We start from the raw sequence: 24,173 nt of genomic DNA, 5'->3' as shown, positions 1-24,173 counted from the left end.
TGTATATCACCTTGCCTAATTGCTTATTCTGATCTTAGGCAATATGCATATTACGTGAAATGACAAATGAAACCATGTTCTGCTTGTTATCCTACTATATATTTTTCGATAGGACCTTTCATTATTATGTTAACCTACGGTTTGTCTGCTTTGAAATAAATTTGCAAATAAATGGATATGTCAGTATAAGATAAATGATGTATTGGCAAGTGCATGGCATACTATGACAGGCTGCAGTGTCTGGGTTTACAAAGTGCAGCTCTGGATGTGAAGCAGAATTATTTAGCAATGATGAGACAGAGGATTTAATGAGTGGTAACTCTATAAGCCCGCATGCATACTAATCTTGCCCTCAGGTAACATGACGTGCTGATTGATGCCCCCCCTCAACATCTTCATCAGGGTGATTAAATTAACTTGATATATTTAGGAATATTTTGCTGTCACTGTCCAGCTTTTCAATACTTATTGGATGTTGAAGGCATTAATCCCCAACCCACAGATTAATTGATCTGAGACTGTGGCTTATTATCAGTCAAAGAATAAATGCCTTACCAATAGTCTTGTCATAGGACGCGATAACAAGTGAAAGGTGTGAGGGAGGGATTGCCTTGCTTTCAATAGAGCCCAAAGAGATAAACTGTTCTTCTGACAGGTCAGGAGGACCTGGGCGGTGTGCCTGCAATGCACCAGCAGAAAAAGCTACTTTCCCAGAGGACAGGTATGGACTGCTTTCGTTATCTAGTGAATTTGACGCTGGAAAAAAGAACAGTAAAATAAACACCTTATTATATAAGCCAAGACATAAAACCGACAAACGTGGAAATGTACACCATACACATGTATGTATACACATACAATACAGACCAAACGTTTGGACACACCTTCTCATTCAAAGAGTTTTATTTATTTTCAGGACTCTGAAAATTGTAGATTCACATTGAAGGCATCAAAACTATGAATTAAAACATGTGGAATGAAATACTTAAAAAAGTGTGAAACAACTGAAAATATGTCTTATATTCTAGGTTCTTCAATGTAGCCACCTTTTGCTTTCATTACTACTTTGCACACTCTTGGCATTCTCTTGATGAGCTTCAAGAGGTAGTCACCGGAAATGGTTTTCCAACAGTCTTGAAGGAGTTCCCAGAGATGCTTAGCACTTGTTGGCCCTTTTGCCTTCACTCTGCGGTCCAGCTCACCCCAAACCATCTCGATTGGATTCAGGTCTGGTGACTGTGGAGGCCAGGTCATCTGGCGTAGCACCCCATCACTCGCCTTCTTAGTCAAATAGCACTTACACAGCCTGGAGGTGTGTTTGGGGTCAATGTCCTGTTAAAAAATAAATGATGGTCCAACTAAACGCAAACCAGATGGAATAGTACGCCACTGCAAGATGCTGTGGTAGGCATGCTGGTTTAGTATGCCTTCAATTTTGAATAAATCCCCAACAGTGTCACCAGCAAAGCACCCCTACACCATCACACCTCCTCCTCCATGCTTCACGGAGGGAACCTGCCGTGTAGAGTCCATCCGTTCACCTTTTCTACAAAGACACGGTGGTTGGATCCAAAGATCTCAAATTTGGACTCATCACACCAAAGCACAGATTTCCACTGGTCTAATGTCCATTCCTTGTGTTCTTTATCCCAAACAAGTCTCTTCTGCTTGTTGCCTGTCCTTAGCAGTGGTTTCCTAGCAGCTATTTTACCATGAAGGCCTGCTGCACAAAGTCTCCTCTTAACAGTTGTTCTAGAGATGAGAAGGCATGTCCAAACTTTTGGTCTGTACTGTACATACATTATATGATATATACACACACACTACTCAAATGTAAAGTAAAAGTAATGGTGTTATGGAAATCACAGAACTGCTAGACATGTTAATCATATCAAATTGATGAAAAGATGGAACCAAAATTTTTTAAAACTACTCAATTTATTCAGTATTGAGTATGAGCACCACATGCAGAAATCCACACACTTACATACTTTGCCATGCTATCAATGAGGTTATAAATGGTTATAACTGGAGTCTATAATTACAGAGAGTACCAGTGATATGAAAGACTTCCTGCCTGATTCCGGTACCTAAAACTACTTTCCCTGCATCTTTAAATTACAATTGTCATGTAGCCTTAACAGCGCATGCTAAAATGTCCTTGGAAAGATTAGTGCTTGCTTACTTGAGTCCGAGGGTGGACTTTTTCTGACCCCCTACAGTTTGCTTAGCAGCATAGACTGGGGTCGTATCATGCTATTATGTCTCTGTTACATACAGTACATTCACTGTTGAACAATGACAGAACCACTGTGCGCACAATGTTTTTTGGTTTATCTAGTGCGTTCAATACCTTACAGTTACTTTTACTAAGCAAAAAGATGACTGAAATGAAGGTGGATGAAGGGATGATAAATTGGATAACTGACTACCTGTCAGACAGGCCGCAGTTTGTACAGATAGAAGCGGCTGTGTCTTGCTGATTATTGACCAGTGTAGGTGCCCCTCGGGGAACGGTGCTGGCGCTTTTTCTTTTCACATTGTACACAGCAGATTTTCTGTATAAATCTGATTTTTGCCACCTTCAAAAATTCTCAGATGACGCTGTAGTATTCAGATGTATTAGGGAGGGCTGGGTAATGCCAAACATAGAAGGGTGGTGTCCGATTTTTTTGGATCAGTGCAATGAAAACTGAACGTAAAGAAAGCTAATGAGTTGGTGCTGAACTATAGCAGGAGAAAGATGGAATGTTTACCTGTCACTATTGCTGGTCCGGAGGTGGAGCAGGTGGAGAGTTACAAATACTTGGGAGTCCACTTGGACAGAAAACTAGATTGGAGGTGCCATATAGAGTGGGGGTTACAAAAAAGGGGATGAACAAACTCTACTTCCTACTGACAATAAGTCTGTATAACGTGTGAAATGTTCTACCAGTCCGTAGTGGCAAGTGCCATCTTTTTCACAATCCTATGCTGGGGATGTAGTGTTCAGGTTTTGGATGCTAACAAGCTCAATAAGCTTATCAAGAACATAAGCATCCATCCAGTATCCACTTCCCCTCAGCTATAAGACCAGTTTCTGACGGAGATTAAGTTCCTGTACCTATCTACGCTACCTTGGAAATTTCCGACAATGATGAATTCTATCAGTCCAATTTTTCCAAAGACACCAATAAGAAAGATTTCGTGGCTTTAGAAGCTGATGTCAGAAATCAGCAATTCACTCAGGCTGATGTCTAAAGTAAGTGTTGCTTTACAATGGCAATAAATTAGCTTCCATTCCCATTGCTCATTTGATAAACATGAAAGAAACTTATGAATGCATAAGAGCCATTCTACAAAAAAAATAAAATATAATGAATATTGCTTGATTTTATGTGGCAACCTGAAGGTTATATCGATTATACTAGGACAACAAAGTGGATACACAAAATTTCCTTGCTTCTTGCACCTATGTGATAGCTGAGCAATGGCAGAACATTATACAATCAAAGAATGGAAAACTAGAGATACATTTACAATAAGTGAAAAGGATATCAAGAATGAACCACTTGTTAATCCGCAAGTGTTCCCCCCCCACTGCATATAAAATCAGAAATCATTAAACAGTTTGTTAGGGCTTTGGATTGATATGGTGAGTGCTTGAAGTACATCTGCACCAAATTTCCTGATGTTTCACGTGAAGTTGAAAGTTGGCATATTTGATGACCCACAAATTAGGCTTCTAATCAAAGATAGAATTCCTTTATACCATGAAAATCATCGAAAAGGATTCTTGGTCTGCTATTTCTGATTTGATTACAGACTTCCTTGGCAACTGAAAATTACAACCTTTTAGTTCAAAGTTGTTGATTGCTTTTCAAAGACTGGGGAGTAAATATGAGTTTCAAATTGCTTTTCCTTCATAGCCACCTAAACTACTTCCCTCTACTGTAATCTTGGAGTTATGAGTGAAGAACAAGGAAAATTCTTTCACCAAGACATCAGGACCATGGAACATACATATCAAGAAAATGGAAAACAAACAGGATGATCTACTAATGGTGTTTCCTGTGTGATAACCCTGATCAGAACTTTTCTAGAGCAACCAAACTGTTGCTCTCTTGGTTAGGCAACAGACTTGTCTTTTTGCATGAAACAAATATATTATGTGTTATCGCTTCTTCAGAATTTCTTATTACCCCTGAAATTGGACTTTAAAACCTTTAATCAAACCGTTCTCATTTATGCAAAAAAATGACATGCTGCATATTTTTTTACTTCATATCTGGAATCAGCACCTTTCATTTGGGTAAAATCAGCAAAAATATATAGATCAGCTGAAATCATTTTTCCAAATATAGACCAGTGTTGTTCAGCAAGTGTGATCACTTCTGTAAAACCAGAATGTTCGGAAGTTTGCGGGTATGGTGCATTCAGACAGGTGATAACACAATGCCAAGAAGGAAAGTCATCAGCAACGATTTTGGAGAATCAAATTTTGTTGTCCATCAATCTGGGAAAAGTTGTGAATCCATTTATAAACAATTTGGAATCAGTCCTTTAAGTGAGAATGATTTATTTCAGGAAAATTTCAAAATAGCTCACAATCTTCCCCCAAAAAGTTGATGTCTCAGCAAATTCATCCCAAAGTTATACCATGCAATGGTGAAAAAAAACTGCAAAAAAAACCCAAGACCTACAGCTCAGATTCTAAAGGCTTCTGTTAGCATGTTCAAGTTCATCAGAAAAAGACTAAAAAGTATGGCTCGTCTGGAGGAGTTTCCAGGAGATAGTCTCTTCTTTCTAAAAAGAATATAGCAGTCAGGCTTACGTTTGAACATTGCCCATAAACTCTGCTATATACCAAAGTATTATAGAGTCAATCATGAGGCCATGTATCCAAAAGCCTAAGCTTGGACAACATTGTAACACTCACAGGTGTTGAGGCAGAGAGCAAGGTTGGTGTTACAGAGGGGACAATTGAATATAGTGTGATATCAATTGTCACCCGAAGTCCGCCGGGCAGATGATAAGGCCACAACAGGACTGGTGGATGCACACCGCAACACAGACGAACAGAAGTAGGAACGAAGGGGATGTTAAGGTCACACCCCAACATGCAAGTCTGTCCCTGTTGTCTTCACAGGTATACGTGTGCTGGTCACGTGTGTATAAACACATCAGACCAACAGGTGACCCAGTTAAACTCACTGGGACACCTGGGACATAAACCTGGAACCGGTCATGTGCGTACGGGGCACGACTGACCGTGAACAGATATACAGGTATCGATCACGTGTGTAGAGGCATGTCAGACGAAGCGAACTACCCAGTTGGCGTCGCTGGGTACACAACGACTGGTACACACCCACACACGTCTGCCACAACACGTCTGCAGAACACCGGTCACGTGTGTATGGGACACGTCAGGCCAGGAGGGTAACCAGCTAGTGATACTGGAGATCGGAGGACTGGTAGGACAATGGTTGACCCTCACCGTACCAAAGTACAGGTGTGCACGGATACGAATACCCGGCACCGACGCCTAGCCCTGAAGTAGTCACTGTCCTTTTCTATATATATGCCTGCCACAAGCACTGCAGGTAAATGGCGCTGGAAACAACACGCACTCTCACAGCCAGGACAGCTGCCTTAGCTGTCAGCATGCAGAATGACATTCGCGCGCCGATGGGCTTAACTAAGTGCCTGTTGCAAAGCAGATGTCAGGTACCACTCTCAGGGCAGTGACTGAGAGTGACTGAGACTGTAGCAACTGACCACCAGGACAGGAGATGGACTCAGGTATGGACACAGGTGCAAGCGGGTACAGCTAAAATGGCTGAAGCAAACAGGAAAGCGTGTGCGGAAAGGTATGGTGGGCACGTCAGGGACAGGTAGATATGTAAAGGTGGAATAAAAATAAGGTAACAGGACAGGAGCACGAGACCTGACAACTAGCTAGCAGGCAAAAGACTGATTAACTAAGGACGTTGCGCAGGCACCTTCACTACTGGAAGGATGCCTTATGTACCTACTGCCTCTCAGCCATACGCTGAGAGGCAGTTTTGAGAAATTGCATGCCGGCCTTTTAAGAGGATGGCAGATGTGTGGGCGTTCGCCCTAAGAGCATTCCTGGGTGACCTGTGTAGCATGCACAGGCCCCGGGAGGAGGAGGAAACAGGAGCACATGCGGATAGCCGTGGCAGTGCGGGGGAGGACACAGCCCGGCCGTGGTGGTAAGTGAGTTACCTACTGAGAAGAGGTAGAGTGATGCAAGGACGCATTACAAAAACTGGGTCATGCAACAGCACAATCATCCGAAGCAGAACAGAATATCCACAAACGAATGACTGACAAAGGACAAAAATCTTGGAGTTACAATGGCTCAGACAAATTTCAGACCTCAACCCGATTGAAAGGCTGTGGTGGAACTTTTAGGAAGATATGCATAAAGAAATGCACACAAAATCCAGAACAAAGTGAGAGACTACAAATCATTACTTGAAGTTATAGCTGCTAAAGGTGCTACCAGCCCCAGTTACAAGATAAATAAGATGAATGCAAAATATTTCAATATTTAAATGCCCCAGGATAATTCTAAATCCATAGCAAAGTATAGTTTCTATCATTCCCTTTTTGTCCACTTATGGTTTTTGCTTTAGCCCTGGTGTTGGGCTTACTCATTACTATGCTAATAAAAGTTGTGCATTTAGAGGAAGGGGGCAACTAAAGAGTCAGGAAAGTTTAAACCTTTAAGGACCTGGTTATATTCAGATTTCGCACTTTGTTCTTTTCTCCTTGTTCCATCTTGTTTGCAGGATGAGCTGTAGTTTTTAATGACCCTATTAATTTTTCCATATAATGTACGGAAAAACAAGAAGAATATTCCAAGTAGGGTAAAATGGTGAAAACCCCCCCACAATTCCTCTATTTTTTGTTGAGGGGTGGGGAGTGTTTTTAAGACATTCATTGCTGGTAAAGATATCCTGGCAATAGGATTATCCAGGTCAGTACGATTATGGCAATATCAAACTTAACAAAAACAAAAATTCCTAAAAATTACAAAATTTTATTTAATATATTTAAAAACTCAATAAGTAGATGTGTGGAGAACACTCCAAAAAAACAGGCGAAAAAGAATAATAAAAAGTGAGATAAGAATGGATCTTATCTTATCGTAAACCTGAAGGGCCCCACCGTTGTCCCTACGGTCTCACCCTACCTTGCTGTGGAGGTTAGCACCCTTACAAAGCCCAATTGGTGCCCCGCTCACTGATGACTCACCCTTGAGAGCCAAAACTTTTTTTATTCTTGCTTAATGAGGACTTTATTGATTCCATTTTCGGGATCATATAACATTTTGATAGGTTTTTATTGCATGTTTTAAGGAGGTGTGCAGATGACAAAATGGAAATTCTTGAACTTATGATTTTTATTATTGCATTTAATGTACGGTTTAAATAATGTAATATTTTGACAATTCAGACTTTTTAGAATATGATGATACCAAACATTTACTTAATACAGAAAAAATTGTAGAGGGGGGAAGGAGGCGATTTACAGTTTTATACAGATTTTTTTATATACATTATTTGAAAAAAGTCTTTATTTTTTTTAGTTCCCTAGGTGACTTGAACATGTGATCGCTCGATTGCTATATTATACACTGAAATTGCTCAGTTTCTCCTAAGAAGCCCAGTCTGTCATGAGCTTCAAAAGATAACAGAAAGCACATGTCCACCTGCACCAAGCGGAGGTCACATGGGAAGTCCACCGTCCACGTGACCTCCGCTTGGTGCAGGTGGACATGTTTGTTGAGGGCGCTTCGCCACAGGGGGCAGATGCTCCAGAAACGCGTCGACCTGAATAACAATAAAGTGACACTGATCTGAACATCTTCTGAAGTGATCTATTGGCGCGGCATTGAACACCTCTCTCTTGTGCTGTCTGTTATCTACCGGTTTTTGGTGGCTGCAGCCCTGGATCTTTTATATATGCGATTATAGTAGTTGTGGCTCTTCACAATTACAATTGGTGAGTAGTTTTACTCCCCCCTCCCCACCCCTCACATATTGGGGTAAGACCCTATTGCGCTTGTTTTTCCACAGCTGTTTTCTCCGATGAGCTTCAAAAGAGGTCTAAGATCCCAGAATGGTGGCTTTCACCAGACCTCAAGGTGGCATTATAATTCATCGGCTACCAGCGATTGTAAAATGGGGGGCCAGCAGGAAATCGTGCATGTACCCATCATGAAATTTCAGAAGTTAACAGTGTCAGTTAAATGGTTAAACTGCAGGAACTGAGGAAGCTCTGGTCAATATAATTGTTGCAATTACTGGCTATGCAACACAGATAACATTTGTCTGGTATATAGCTTACATTTTGAAGCACAATTCATTAAAGAAAATCTGTCACCAGGTTTTTGCCACCTAGTCTGAGACCAATATGATATAAAGATGGATACCCTGATTCCAGCGATGTGGGCTTCTTGCTATAGTTTTGATAAAATCATACTTTTATTAATAGGAAATTATTGCTAGAGGACAGTTAACCTGTTTCAATGAAGTCCAAGTGCACCCCCACCACTGATTGGTAGCCCCCCACCACTGATTGGTAGCTTTATACCTATGCATAGTGTACACCAAAATCTGTTATCCAGCGTTGTGGACGGGATTATACAGAGCTCAGCATTCAGAGAAATGGTAGACCTGCAACAGCCAAAACAGTGATTTTAGCAAAACTGCAGCACCCAGTAAAGTGACATATCACTGGAATTAGGGTCTCTTCCCGACATCATGCTGGTCACTGGTGGGCTAGCAACATCTGGTGTCAGATTCCCTTTAAAGTGTAATACACAAGAATTCTGTTGTAAAATGCAATATATTTTCCCATACATCGGAGGTTGCACAGTATATTGTATCATTTGGAGTTTAGGGTGGGAGGGGGAGTAGCTATGCGTGCCCACCACAATCATGAAAGAGTATGCCAATTTAGAGGTGTAACTTACTCATGAAATGTACTCTAGTCGCTGAGAAAAAAACATTAACTACCTGGTTTATACAGATCTGTGACTAATATTGGAAAGTAATCAAAAAGGTTGTGAAAAGCAGTCATTAGCTTGCACAAAGAAAATGATACAAAACACTAGCAAAGACTGTGTTCTTAGAAATACAGGTAGAAGCATAGTTTGCATGTACAAAGTCAATGGCTATACTACCTAGATGTAGCAGAAAGAAGACGTTATCACTGGCTGACACCAGACTCCTGAGGAGGCAGGGGATTGAAAGCCCCTGAGTGACTGCAAAAGACCTGCTGCAAGATTTGGTGGTAGCAAGCACTGAGGTTTCAGTTTGCACAGAAAGGTGGATATCAATCACCGAAAGTCTCAATGCTTTATGTCTTCTTGAGACAAACTTTTTTTTTTTTTTAGAGTCCAACTTGTTACCATTGCGTTTTAATGGTGAGCAGTCCTATGGCTGTCCTGTTATGACTTCATATAAAAAGTAGATGAAATAAGGCTATATGCTTGAGCCATTGTGGGCAGCTGATAGTAGTCAGGCAGGAAGCTCTTACAGCATGTGTAGCAATCACAGTGCTGTGTTTTTGCACTGATTCTAACAAGAGATGTGCTCTATTCCTAGACATTAGTGACATGTAGTTCCACATGTGTCTAAACAATCCTATCCTTATGAGCATAATGATTCATCAGTGAATACTTTTCCTTTACATTTTACTGTCAGAAAAATCAATGGTTATTTCTTAATTGCAATATTGTGATTGGTATATATAATTCTTGATAAAGAAAATCTGCAATAAATAGCTCTGCGTTCATTAATAACGGAAGGAATTAATGGCAGTTGAAAAGGGCTGGAGTTCTTGCGACACTGATCTCTTGTAATCTGTCACAGCTAATTAGGAGGCTTTGTCAACTTTTGTACACTTTTTTCCAGCAAATCATTCTGGAAGTAATTTATAACAATGTAGTCTGAGACCCAGTTTTGACGTTTTACTATATTGCCAGAATGCTAACATATCTGTTGTATTGGATGACTGTCCGTGGAGGCATTGGATAACGGATCGCACTGGTCTTTCTCTTATTTGCTAGATGCGTGTCCACATTATGTTAACCTGTGGAGAATCGAGTTCTCTCAGCTCAGAGATACTGATTATAATACAAGTACAATCTACCTTTTTTACATGTTATCATTTTGCATTCACAGACACAACATTTACCCTGGATTTGTGAACCTTGACCGTAAGCTAAGAACAAAGTGAGAAGTTTTCTGCTGTGTTTCAAGGCTCGGCTTGAGTATTTCGATTTCTGTAAACTTTCACGAAAGCAAGTTAATGTATCCAACTCATTCAGAGGAAGATATGGAAGTACAGGGCCTGTAATGAGAGGAAATCATGGTTTTTACATAGTATTACATCCAATCATTTCTTAGATTAACTAAGACGTTTACTAATGTTTAATTAATTGTTTCCAAACTATTGTACCCTCAAAATTGCTTCCATGTATTCAAGTATTAGCTAGCGTCAAGATAAAATTCTATACAAGGCCCCATTCACACGTCCATTTAAAAAACACATGTGTTTTGTTCATCCATGTATCATCTGTGTAACATCTGTGTGGATAGAACCAGGAAAAAAGGCATGATACTGAAATGAATATTTTTTTATGTGTAAAAGATATGCAAAGCCAGGAAAAATATAGATAAATGCTTGATAGATAGATCGATAGATAGACAGACAGATACCCAGCAAAGGTAAGGCAACAGCTGCAGGCTGCAACCCTCAGCTGTCAAATTTACCTTAGCTAATTATTAAAAATAGAGGTGATCGCAAGCTTTTTTTTATTATTTATATAAATATTTTTTTAAAAAAATGGCGTGGTGTCCCCCTCATTTTTGAAAACCAACCCAAGGTACAGCAGACAGCTGGGGGCTAGTATTATTAGAGTGGGAAAGCCCATGGTTATTGGGCCTTTCCCAGCCTGAAAATAGCAGCCCACAGCTGCCTCAAAAGTGGTGCACCCATTAGATGCGCCAATTCTGGTGCTCAGTTCAGCTTTTCCCAATTGCCTTGGTGTGGTGGCAATCTAGCTAATGGTTTATTGTGTTGATGCCAGCTGTGAATTGACAGCTGTTATCAAGCCCTAGTGTCTCTAATGGAGAGGTGTCAATCAGACACACCCATTACTAAAAAAGTGGATGGAAATAGAAACAAAAAACACTAAAAAAAATAATTTAGTTAAAAATACAATCCCCCCTCAAGCCCTCATTCACCAATTTATTAAAAAAATAAATAAAAAAAAGCCTCCAGTACATGTGAAAACGAACAACACACATACCATACACACGGACGTGTGAAGGGGACCTAAACCAGACGAGTCCTCGATATAACGGCTCTTAAGGCTATATTCAGAAAATTTTTGACACAGATTACAGAGGCACTATGGGGGCAATTTATCATGAATTAATTTTTAGTCAGTGATTTTTCACCAAGTATATGTAATTAGTCTTGTACAATGTTCGATAAATTTAGTGCACCTATATATATATATATATATATATATATATATATATATATAAAATACTTTAATGTTTTTTTTCACTTTTTACCTCCAACTGAACTAAGAACTAGGTACTCACACACACTTTTTTTGACCACACTTAAAGGGAACCTGTTATCAGATTTACTGCCCAAGCTTTGGGCAACATGAATCCAACATTGGCTGTGAGACTGCAGGCAGGATGTTTTATAGCTCTTTCAGACGTCTGTGTACATTGGTTTGGTCTCGGACTTAAATGCATGGACTGGCCGCGGCTCTGCCATCCGCACCATGACTGCCTTATAGAAATGAGCTGTCATCCGTGGCCAGTCCGTTTTGTAGTTCAAAACCGGACTGATGCACATGAACAACTGAATGAACCCTTACTCTGAAATACTGTGTACATAAACAGTACTGTCAGATGTGAAGCATGGTGGGAGAAGGCTTTTCAAACATAACAGACTACAATTGTGCATCCAATGTCTGATATATGCTGTCTGTGTTTTGGGCAGCATGAATCTATAGACAGGTTCCTTTTGAAAAGTGAATAAGATCGTAACATAAAAATTAAAAATGTCACAACTTTCTTAGCTAAAATTGCATAAAAGAAATGTTTAGACTTTTGGATGATATGCAAAGTTTAATACAAAAATAGCCTTTGTATACTTTCATAGGAAGTGTTCCAAAGTATGGTAGTACCCAATATAAGATTATTATGTACATCACAAGTATAGTTTACAAAGTAAATATTTTTGGGCACTTTATTTCCTAAATAATAAGTGTGTTTCCCTTGGAGTTTAAAAAAACAATTATATCCTGCCAGTTTCATTTCTATGCAATTGTTATATTTTTAAAATATTTTTACTTCAGTGCTATGTGGGTGGAAGAAAAATATGACATCTATTTGCAAAAATAATTAAAATTGTAAGAAATACAATAGGCGTAAAATAAGCTAAAAGAAAACAACATAATCTTTGGAAAAGACTGAGGTTTTAAAGCAACATTGGCTGAGCGAGCGAGGTGCTGAATTCAAGTCAAGTGCTGAATTTAAGATAAGTGCATAGTTTCAACACAATTACATAGTGGTGATAACTGTAATTGTTGAATTTCATTAGGGAATTGTGTGTCTGTGATTCTGTGAAAAGGGAAAAAAAAAAAAAAAAAAAAAGGTTAGTCTTGTGATTTAATTAGTAGGATTAGTCACACCTGTTTCTAGAAGCTTCCAGCAGCTTCTGATACTCATTGTACATCTATATAAACCAGCCAGTACTAGCGAGGGGGCTGAGCGAGCGAGGTGCTGAATTCAAGTCAAGTGCTGAATTTAAGATAAGTGCATAGTTTCAACACAATTACATAGTGGTGATAACTGTAATTGTTGAATTTCATTAGGGAATTGTGTGTCTGTGATTCTGTGAAAAGGGAAAAAAAAAAAAAAAAAAAAAAAAAAAAAAAAAAGGTTAGTCTTGTGATTTAATTAGTAGGATTAGTCACACCTGTTTCTAGAAGCTTCCAGCAGCTTCTGATACTCATTGTACATCTATATAAACCAGCCAGTACTAGCGAGGGGGCTGAGCGAGCGAGGTGCTGAATTCAAGTCAAGTGCTGAATTTAAGATAAGTGCATAGTTTCAACACAATTACATAGTGGTGATAACTGTAATTGTTGAATTTCATTAGGGAATTGTGTGTCTGTTTGTGATTCTGTGAAAAAAAAAAAGTTAGTCTTGTGATTTAATTAGTAGGATTAGTCACACCTGTTTCTAGAAGCTTCTAGCAGCTTCTGATAGTCATTGTACATCTATATGAACCACCCAGCACAAGCGAGGTGCTGAGCGAGCGAGGTGCTGAATTCAAGTCAAGTGCTGAATTTAAGATAAGTGCATAGTTTCAACACAATTACATAGTTTGACACAAGAACATAGTTTGAATTTATCCTTAGACGTTTCCCATTGGGTTTCTTTCGTTTTTTTCTCTTTGTTTTTCTACTTTACTGTTGATCCCCATTTGATAGGTGCTCCATGGACAATGCTACCAGGTGTGTATCTTGTCAGATGTATGCATGCCTTGAGCAGCCGTTCGAGGGTGAATATGTCTGCACTCGATGCAAGCATGTTGCGTGTTTGGAAGCCAAGGTAACTGATCTAAATAAGCAGCTTGCAACACTAAGGGGCATTGCAAACCTGGAGAGGAGTTTAGAGCTCACTGAGCTTTCTCTGGCTGGGGCCAGTGATATGGAGGAGGGTGGAAGTGGGGAAGATCAGGACCCAGAGGTAGGTAGCTGGGTAACAGTTAGAAGAAGAGGTAGGGGGAAAAGTGTCAGGGAGCCTAGTCCTGACCTGGCACAACCTAATAAATATGCCTGTTTGGCTGATATTAGGAATGAAGGGCCTGGACTAGGGTCACTACAGCAGGACGTTGCTCCTAGCAACCAGGAAAACAACTGCTGTAGGAAGGAGGGAAATAGGAGTGCAGCAAAGCCCAGACAGATGTTGGTGGTAGGGGACTCTATAATTAGGCGGACAGACAGGGTCATCTGTCGCCGAGACCGTGAATGCCGAACAGTGTGTTGTCTGCCGGGTGCTCGGGTTCGGCATATTGTGGATCGGATAGACAGATTGCTGGGTGGGGCTGGGGAAAACCCAGCGGTCATGGTGCACATTGGTACTAATAACAAAGTTAGAGGCAGGTGGAAGGTCCTTAAAAATGATTACAGGGAACTAGGAGAGAAGCTGAAGTCCAGGACCTCCAAGGTGGTGTTTTCAGAAATACTACCGGTGCCACGAGCGTCACTAGAAAGACAGCGGGAGCTTAGGGAGATAAATATGTGGCTTAGAAATTGGTGCAGGAAGGAAGGGTTCGGGTTCATGGAGAACTGGGCCGACTTCTCAGTCGGCTACAGGCTCTACGGTAGGGACGGGCTGCACCTCAATGGGGAAGGTGCAGCTGTGCTGGGGGAGAAAATGGTCAGACGGATGGAGGAGCTTTTAAACTAGGATCGGGGGGGAGGGAGGGTAGTGGAGCAAATAAGGGGATAGATAGAGCAGATAGAGACAGGGAGACGGTAGGGGTCAATGAAGGATTAGGGGGGGATGGGACATACAAGGAACGTAGGGAGGCTAGGAGTAATAAAGGTGTTAATAGGATTAAATGTCTACTGGCAAATGCAAGAAGTCTTGCAAACAAAATGAATGAATTGGAGACTCTTATGTCAACCATGGATTATGATGTGGTGGGCATTACGGAAACCTGGCTGGATGAAAGCCATGACTGGGTGACAAACATACAGGGTTATAGTACATTTAGGAAGGACAGGAAAGGCCAAAAAGGTGGTGGGGTGTGTATATTTATCAAATCTAACCTAAAACCTGTGTTGTATGATGACATTGAGGGGAACAGCAACAATGTAGAGTCAGTATGGGTAAATGTACATGGGGAGGGGAATAATGGAAAAATGCTAATTGGAGTTTGCTATAAGCCTCCTAACATACCTGAACAAATAGAGGGTGAAATGCTGGAACAAATTGAAAAGGCAGCTAATAATAATAATCGGGTTCTTATTATGGGGGATTTCAACTATCCAGACATACAGTGGGACATAGAATCTTCTGGTTCTGCTAAAAGCTGTAAGTTCTTATCTACCATTCAGGACCATTTCCTCTCTCAGATGGTAGATGAACCGACCAGGGGAGATAATTTGCTAGATCTGGTCCTGTCAAATAGACCGGATACAATTTCAAATCTACAGGTCCGGGAGCACTTGGGCACCAGCGATCATAATATGGTAAGCTTCGACATAATATTCAATAGAACATTTCAAAGGGGGAATGCTAAAACCTGGAATTTTAGGAAAGCTGATTTCAACAAATTAAGGGAAGAGCTTAAATGTGTAGATTGGGACAGAGTCATGGTAACTGGGGATACCGAACATAAATGGGGTAAGTTTAAGGATATACTGCTAGAGTCCTGTAAAAAACTTATACCCTCTGGTAATAAAATGTCCAGGAATAAAAAGAAACCACTATGGATAAATAAGACTGTACAAAGTATAATAAAACAAAAACAAAGGGCATTTAACATCTTAAAGGCTGAGAATACAGAAATAGCATTGCAGGAGTATAAAGATATCAATAGGCAATGCAAAAAAGAAATCAAACAAGCAAAACTAGCTACTGAAACAAAAATCGCCAATGACATTAAAATAAATCCCAAAATCTTTTATAAATACATTAATGCCAAAAGGAAAACAAAGGATAGTATCGGACCCTTAAAATATAATAACAAGTTAGTTATAGAGGACAAACAAAAAACTGAGATATTAAATAGGCATTTCTCATCTGTGTTCACCAAGGAACTGACTGTACCAGGGATCATTCAACAAGTGAAAAATCAAAGTCCACCACCCGATATAATTAATTTAACACAAGATGAAGTACGCCTACGTCTGAGTAAATTAAACATTGACAAATCCCCAGGGCCAGATGGCATTCATCCACGAATATTGAGGGAATTGAGCTCCGTAATCGACAGACCGCTGTATCTCATCTTTTTAGACTCACTTGTAACAGGGTTGGTGCCTCAGGATTGGAGGATTGCTGATGTGGTACCGATATTTAAGAAAGGTAAGAGGGTAGATCCAGGCAACTACCGTCCAGTAAGCCTGACATCAGTAGTATGCAAAGTTTTTGAGGGCATTTTAAGGGATGACATGCAAAAATATATTGCAGAAAATAATATGATAACTGACAAACAGCATGGATTCATGAAAGATAAGTCGTGTCTAACCAACCTGTTGGGGTTCTATGAGGGGGTAAGTGCAAACCTGGATATTGGTAATGCAGCTGATGTGATTTATTTGGACTTTGCAAAGGCATTTGATACTGTACCACATAATAGCCTTATACTAAAGCTCCAGAAGCAAGGACTAGGGGACACAATATGCAACTGGGTAAGGAATTGGCTAAAAGATAGGAAACAAAGAGTAGTCATAAATGCTACATTCTCTAAATGGGCTATAGTCAGCAGTGGGGTGCCGCAGGGATCTGTGCTAGGACCAATTCTTTTTACTCTCTATATTAATGACCTTGTGGATGGGATTGATAGTACAGTGTCAGTCTTTGCCGATGACACCAAACTATGTAGGATATTAAAAACTGACCTGGATAGTACAATATTACAAAAAGATCTGGATAAGATGTCAGAATGGGCAGATACTTGGCAAATGAGATTTAATGTTGATAAATGTAAAGTAATGCACCTAGGACGGAGTAATCCTATAGCTGCGTATACATTAAATGGAAGTAAACTCGGGACTACAGAACAGGAGAAGGACTTGGGTATTCTAATTACAAATAAGCTGAGCAGCAGCACTCAATGTCAGGCAGCAGCTGCTAAAGCAAACAAGATTCTAGGGTGTATAAAAAGAGAGATTAGATCCCGTGATCCCAACGTATTGTTACCCATCTATAAATCACTTGTAAGGCCACATCTGGAATACGGGATCCAGTTTTGGGCTCCACATTTTAAAAAGGACATTCAGAAGTTAGAGTCAGTTCAAAGGCGGGCAACTAGACTATTACAAGGAATGGAAGGCCTCCCATATGATGGCAGATTGAAAAAGTTAGATATGTTTAGCTTAGAAAAAAGACGTCTCAGAGGAGATCTCATTTATATGTATAAATACATGTGTGGTCAATATAAAGGACTGGCACATAACTTATTTCTTCCGAAAACAATACTGAGGACCAGGGGGCACTCACTGCGAGTGGAAGAAAAGCGATTCCGACACCAAAATAGGAAAGGGTTCTTTACAGTTAGAGCGGTCAGACTGTGGAATGCCCTACCACAAGAGGTAGTAATGGCAGATACTATAACAGCTTTTAAAAAAGGGCTGGATGATTTCCTCAGTACACAAAACATTGTTGGTTATAAATGACTTAGTGACTAAATGTACAACTGGTGGAGGAAGGTTGAACTAGATGGACCTAGGTCTTTTTTCAACCTAAGTAACTATGTAACTATGTAACTATGTAATTGATAAAGTCCATAAGTGTCTTCTTACAAGTAAAACCTTAATGTTTAGTAAAAGAAATAAACTGATTATGAAAGAACCACCTTTACAGACACAGAAGGATGTATTGGGATTAAGTCCAAGACTGGTTTTATCCAGAGAAGTAAAGGTATGTACACACAACTTAGTCCAAAGTTTTTAAAACAGGTAGATGTTTAAAGGGGTTGTCCCATGTACAAAAGTGAGGTTTAATCAATGGATAATTAAACATTTGTATAATTGGATGTTTTTAAAATTAATTTTGCTGTGCAGAGATACACTGATAATGCTGTCCCTACTGTGTCTTATGTGAGGCTTGTGCCTGACATATAGAGGAGCTTTAGCTGCTGGTTGGCATGTGCTGCTTGTATTGATCCCACAGAAGGAGGGATAGAGGATAAGTGAACATTCTCTAAAGATGGAGCTGACAGGGTCCACTTAAACTTTCTATGTAGGAATGGTTTGTGCCAATTCAAGAATCATGCTACAATTCAAGAATGGGAACCCCAATTCAAGAAAGACATCAATATATTGGAGCAAGCCCAGAGAAGAGCAACCAGGATGGTAGAAAATCTACAAACCATGTCATATGCAGACCAGCTAAAAGAACTAGAAGTGTTTAGTTTGCAAAAGAGAAGGCTGAGAAGAGACTTAATAGTGGTCTATAAATATCTGAAAGGTAGTCACAGTGCAGAGGGAACTACCCTATTCTTATTAGCACAAGGAAGTACAAAAAGCAATGGGATGAAACTAAAAGGAAGGAGATTCAGATTAGACATTAGGAGAAACTTTCTGACAGTGAGGGCAGTCAGAGAGGGGCGCATGCTACCATGGGAGGTGGTGAGCTCTCCATCAATGGAAATATTCAAGCGGAAACTGGAAAAACATATAGCTGGGATGATTTAGGAAAACCTATGCTCATAGGGGGTTGGACCTGATGGCTTTAAGGTTCACTCCAACTTTACCATTCTATGATTCTATAGCGGGCTCTCCATCAATGGAAATCTTCAAGAGGAAGCTGGATAAACATATAGCTGGGATGGTTTAGGAAACCTGGACTTCCGGATCCGGTCCTGGCTGAGGAGGTAGCATAGAGGGGAAGCTCCCGACACCCCTCTGAGAAACCGACGATAAACAGCATACCCGGGCAAGTGAGCGAGCAGAGAGCAGCACGTCTGGTAGCAGGAAGCAAGCAGCTATGGAGTGGTACTTACTGAGGAGTGCTGGTGGTGGTGAGGGGACCTGGAGGAATGGAGATCCTGACTGCCGGCGTGGAGAAGAGGAGACTGTCATGGCGCCGATGAGCCTGATGGAGGAGGAGCCAGAGTCCCCAGTGCAAGATGTGGTAATGGAAGGCAGGAGAGGGAGAAGTGAAGGAGATGAGAGCGGGGGGTCGGGGGAGGATGGAGCAGGAGAGAAATCGCTGCAGGGGATTGAAGAGGGAGAAACACAATGAATAGAGGAAGGGGACATGGAGGAACGAGAGAGAGAGAGAGGAGGAGGAGTGCAGCAAGCAAAGAGTGCACAGAGACGCAGGAGACCGGACTGATCACTCAGACACGCAGTATAAGGTGTCTAATCATGATCAACGCCAGCAGAAGCTGCATGTCAGAAACAGTAACACTCCTTCTAAAGTAAACAAGAAACAGCCGGCCACACCATTATCTAAATACTGTAAACAAATGGGGGAGGGTGGAAAATCTCCAGCACAGAATAAGAGAACTAAGAAACCAGCACCACCTGCAGGCCAAGACAAGCATGCACAAGAGCTCAATGTTGATTATAAAAAATTGGCTGCCGAAGTGACATCACATCTGTCAAAAGAGATTAAAGTGGCCATTGAAACAGCCATACAAACATCCCTAGCAGCTATGCAAAAGCAGATTAGTGGACATGCATCTAGACTGGCAGAAACAGAGCAGAGAATATCTGACTCAGAGGAGAAAATAATGGCTATGCAAGAGCAAATAGCAGCTCTAGTGAAATCTAATGATTATTTGAGAGATAAAGCGGAAGATTTGGAGAACCGATCAAGGCGAAATAATTTGCGCATTGTGGGGCTGCCAGAATCGGTATCTTTGGGACAGCTGGATAACATATGTGAACACGAGTTACCTCAGGCCCTGGGCATTAAGGCTAAATTCAGAGTGGAAAGAGCGCACAGAGTGGGACCACTAAGACAACAAGAAGCGAATAGGGGAGAGGATCCAAACCCAAACAAGAAAGCCCCGCTGAGAGCTAGACAAGTGATAGTCAAATATCTTGATTATAAACATAAAGAGGAAATACTGAGGGCCTTTAGAGACAGACAGCGACCATTGCATTACCAAGGCAACAGACTGCTAATTTTCGGCGATTATACAGCAGAAGTCTCCAGAAAGAGAAAAGAATTCAGCAAAGTATGTTCATTCCTGTATAACAAAAAAGTCAAGTGCCAACTGCTATACCCTGCCACACTGAAAGTCAGAAATCTTAATGGCTCGTTTGCATATTACAAAGACTTTAAATAAGCAGAGCGTACTCTCATGGCAGAACAGGATAAGAATCGGGCTGATGGACAAAAAAGAGGAAATAATGGAGAAGGGACCAGCAGAGGAGGATCTCCAAGAGGCCCAGGGAAAGACCCGAGAAGCTTTGAGGAGCAATCGCGGGTGGAGAGTAGAGAGGAAAGGAGATTGAGCCCAATACAACAAAATAATCCTCGCTCGGAACACAGAGACTAACTGTTGGAAATGGTTCATGATAACTGAACTGAACTAGATATTGCTGGTCCTGTTCTCGCACTCTCTCGCTCTCTTGATTTCACTCTCTCATGTTCAGTTTCGCTTTCACGCTTACTTTCAGTTTCACTTTCAGTCTTACTCCTATATTCAGTTTCACTTTCATCCTCACACTAACGTTCAGTCTCACACTCACTCTCAGTCCCACACTTTTTTTTTTTTTTCTCCTTTCCCCCCTCACATATTCAGTCTCATTTTCAGTTTCACGCTTACTTTCAGTTTCACACTCACTCCCATACTCAGTTTCATTTTCAGTCTCACGCTCACTTTCAGTGCCACACGCGCTCTGTCTCACTCTTTTTCTCTCGCATATTCAGTCTCACGCTTACTTTCAGTTTCCCTTCCAGATTCACTTTCATTCTTACTTTCACTCGCCTTTGTCCAGGAACGACTTCCAGGCGTAAATGAAGTGGATCTGTCTGCTCTGAGTGCTGGGACGGCCACCAGAAAATAGAGCTAAGTTGGACTTGAAGTTCTTATAGAGGTTTTGTCATACTGTACTATTTTCGACATATTATTTAAGGCTCGTTCATGTGACTCATGTGAATCTGGGGCTAGAACGTATACTCTAAGGAGGGTGACTAGGGAGCTCAACAGTTTGGCTAGGAAAAGGGGAAGTCATCAGCATGGCGAAAAGAGCCAAAAATTTCCCAGAAGGGAAAACTTGTTCTACAGTTACTTGTTTATTGTTATATTTGATATACCTACAAGGTGGGGAAAAGATATGTCAAGCCTGGGGGGCAAATTCTATACCTGGTAATAATTGTCTCGTCTCTTGTGAGTTCAGGGCCCACAGGGGAGGAAGTAGTAAGAGCAAAATACAAAGGCAAATATGGTACAAATAACTACTTGGAATGTGAAAGGCTTGAGATCTCCTAACAAACGAGCAATGATACTAAGACATCTGAAAAGACTAAAAACAGATATTGCATTATTACAGGAAACGCATTTGAGGAAGGAGGACTTTTTCCGCATGAAGAAATACTGGGTGGGTACTGTATATGGGGCAGAGGCACAAGGTAGGAAAGCGGGGACAATGATTCTAATACATAAACAGCTCAGCCATGAAGTAGTGACACACGAGGCAGACGACCAGGGACGGTGGCAACATTTAACAATCATCAGTCCAGCGGGTAAATTAAGTATCTATAATGTTTACGGTCCACACTCCCAACAGAGCATATTTCATGATGGCAAAAAGGCCAACATACTAGCAGATGGGGAGACCAACATCATAGTAGGAGGTGATTTTAACACAGTTCCAGACTCAGCTGAAGACAGGAGGAGGGGGAAGGAGAGGACAGAGGATGTGGACAGAAGGCTGGAACATAGGGATGTGACATTAGAAGACGTGGGTTTGAAGGACATCTGGAGATTAGCTCACCCGCATGATAGAGAATATACACACTTCTCGCATCCTCATGATAGCTGGTCGTGTATTGATCAATTTTGGATTTCTCAAGGCCTAGTTTATGGGGCACAAGAATGTGTGATAGAAAACATGGTGATATCTGATCATAGTCCGGTGAGATTGGGTATCAGAGAGAAGTTCAAGAGAGGTACAGATATCATATGGAGATTTCCATCGTTTCTTCTCAGACAAGATAATTTCCACAGGGTATTACGAGAGTGGTGGGGAGAATTCACAGAGGAAAACAAGGAACACAAAGGGAACCCAGTGCTGTACTGGGAAACGGCAAAAGCGGTCTTGAGGGGTCGCCTGATTGGATATGCGGCCATGATCAAAAGGAAAACCAATGAGAATTGTAATGCCCAGAGTGAAGCAGTGCGGGTAGCATACACAAAGTATTTGGCTAATAGATCTCCCACGACGAAAGACAGATGGTTGGAGGCGAAAAGGGGGTTCGATGAATGGGCCAAAAAAAAGGAACAATTATTTTGGTCGCACAGGGAAGCAGAGTTACATAGATTTGGCAACAAGGCGGGGAGGATGCTGGCAAATTTGGCAAGGGGTAGCAGGAAAATGACAGTGATTTCCAAACTAAAAAGAAAGGGGGGGAGGTGACCACAGATCCTAAGGAAATTAATAAATTGCTGGGACATTTTTATAGAAAACTATATGGGCCAGGAAACAATGACATGATTGACGAGGCAGAGTGGTTAAGACAAGCGCACTTGCCTAGCGTAACAGAGGAAGATCTGAGTGACCTAAATGCAGATATCACAGTTGAGGAGGTGACTAGAACCATCGGGGAGCTTAACACCAACAAGGCACCAAGCCCCGACGGTTTTAACAGCGAGTTTTATAAAGCTACGAGAGATCTGATCTCGCCGGATTTAACTGCTGTATTTAATGCATTTTTGGAAGGAGAGGAAATTCCTAAAAATTCAAATGTAGCATATATCAAATTACTCCCTAAGGGAACTAAAGACCTGGATGATCCCTCTAGTTATAGACCCATATCACTTATAAACCAGGATTTAAAAATAATATCTAAGATTATGGCTAATAGATTGGCCATGATTCTCCCAAGGATCATTACAGAGCATCAGGTAGGGTTTATTAAAGGGAGAAATGCTGTCACTAATATCCGGAAGACAATACTAGTGGTGGATGCGGTGAGATTGGAACAGATAGAGAGGGGGGCAAGACCTGCTCTAGTTACACTCGACGCAGAAAAAGCGTTTGACAATGTAAATTGGAGCTGGCTGGACAAAGTACTAGAGGCCACAGGGATTGTAGGCAAAATGAGGCTTTACATTAGGAATCTTTACGCTAACTCGGGAGCTAGGATACACACTCCAGGTTTTTTATCAGACATGTTCCCTTTGATGAAGGGAACAAGACAAGACTGCCCGCTATCTCCCCTTCTATTCAACTTGGCCATTGAACCATTGTCAAGAATACTGCAGGGCCCGAATAGTTTTAAAGGGATTAAGGTAAGGGGAACTGAAATAAAGACAGCACTTTTTGCCGATGATGTCATACTATATATGGGGGACCCTAACGTGGATTTGCCAGACTCTAGCCCTAATTGAAAAATTTGGATTAGTCTCAGGATTCAAATTGAATAAAAAAAAGTGTGAGATCCTGTTCCTAAAAGGGGGGAATGCAAGAGATGGTTGTATATGTGGCATTCCTATAGCACAGACATCACTTAAATACCTGGGAATTCATATAGGAAGAACGGTGGAATCAATTTACGAGATGAATTATGGCCCACTAATTAGGAAAATTATAGCACAACTAAAGGGATGGAAGGGTCTGCCTCTACCACTACTGGCAAGGAGCCACCTGATAAAAATGATGAGCTTTCCTAGACTGTTGTACCCATTCCAGACGATCCTGATATTGCTAAAACTGAGGGACGTAAATAGGCTCAAGTCAGCGTATGCGGATTTTATATGGCGGGGAAGGAAACCTAGAATAAAGTTACGAACATTGATGAAGTCAACGGAGGAAGGAGGTCTCAGTTTCCCAGATGTTCGGGGTTATAACCTGGTGTGTATAATGAGACATGTGTTTGATTGGATGAGAGGAACGAGCAGGCACTCAGACTATGGCATGGAAGCCAAGTATGCATCACCGTGGGATTTGGCGTCCATTTTACACTCCCCATTGTCCAGGGCGGATGGGCATATAAGGAAACCTGCACTCGCAGGGAGCTGGACCCGATGGCCCTTGAGGTCCCTTCCAACTCTACCATTCTATAAATAGACCTTTGAAATCACATTAATAAATCACCCCAACTCATTACAAAGAGCTCAGTGGTCACACATGTAAAGTGAAATAACAGTCTGGCTGATGAGTTCATTGTATTGTTCTAGTGTGATTTATTGGGGTGAACTGAAAA

At 41.1% G+C, this 24,173-nt stretch overlaps 1 protein-coding gene across 2 annotated transcripts in view; it reads right to left on the bottom strand.

Annotated features, from left to right (window-relative positions):
* CFAP54 (cilia and flagella associated protein 54) overlaps window positions 1–24,173 on the bottom strand; it is a 680,590-nt gene that overhangs the window by 248,021 nt on the left and 408,396 nt on the right. For both annotated transcript variants that reach the window (XM_075344744.1, XM_075344743.1), the window contains exons 41-42: window positions 10,216–10,371; window positions 556–756 (exon numbers count right to left, since the gene is read on the bottom strand). In XM_075344744.1, coding sequence (XP_075200859.1) covers window positions 556–756; window positions 10,216–10,371 — 357 coding nt within the window. The remainder of the gene's footprint in view (window positions 1–555; window positions 757–10,215; window positions 10,372–24,173) is intronic.

The sequence above is a fragment of the Anomaloglossus baeobatrachus genome, chromosome 4, assembly GCF_048569485.1.
Source record: "Anomaloglossus baeobatrachus isolate aAnoBae1 chromosome 4, aAnoBae1.hap1, whole genome shotgun sequence".
Lineage (NCBI taxonomy): Eukaryota > Metazoa > Chordata > Amphibia > Anura > Aromobatidae > Anomaloglossus > Anomaloglossus baeobatrachus.
The sequence above is the reverse complement of the archived record's forward strand: the minus strand, read 5'-3'. Positions and strand labels throughout refer to the sequence as shown.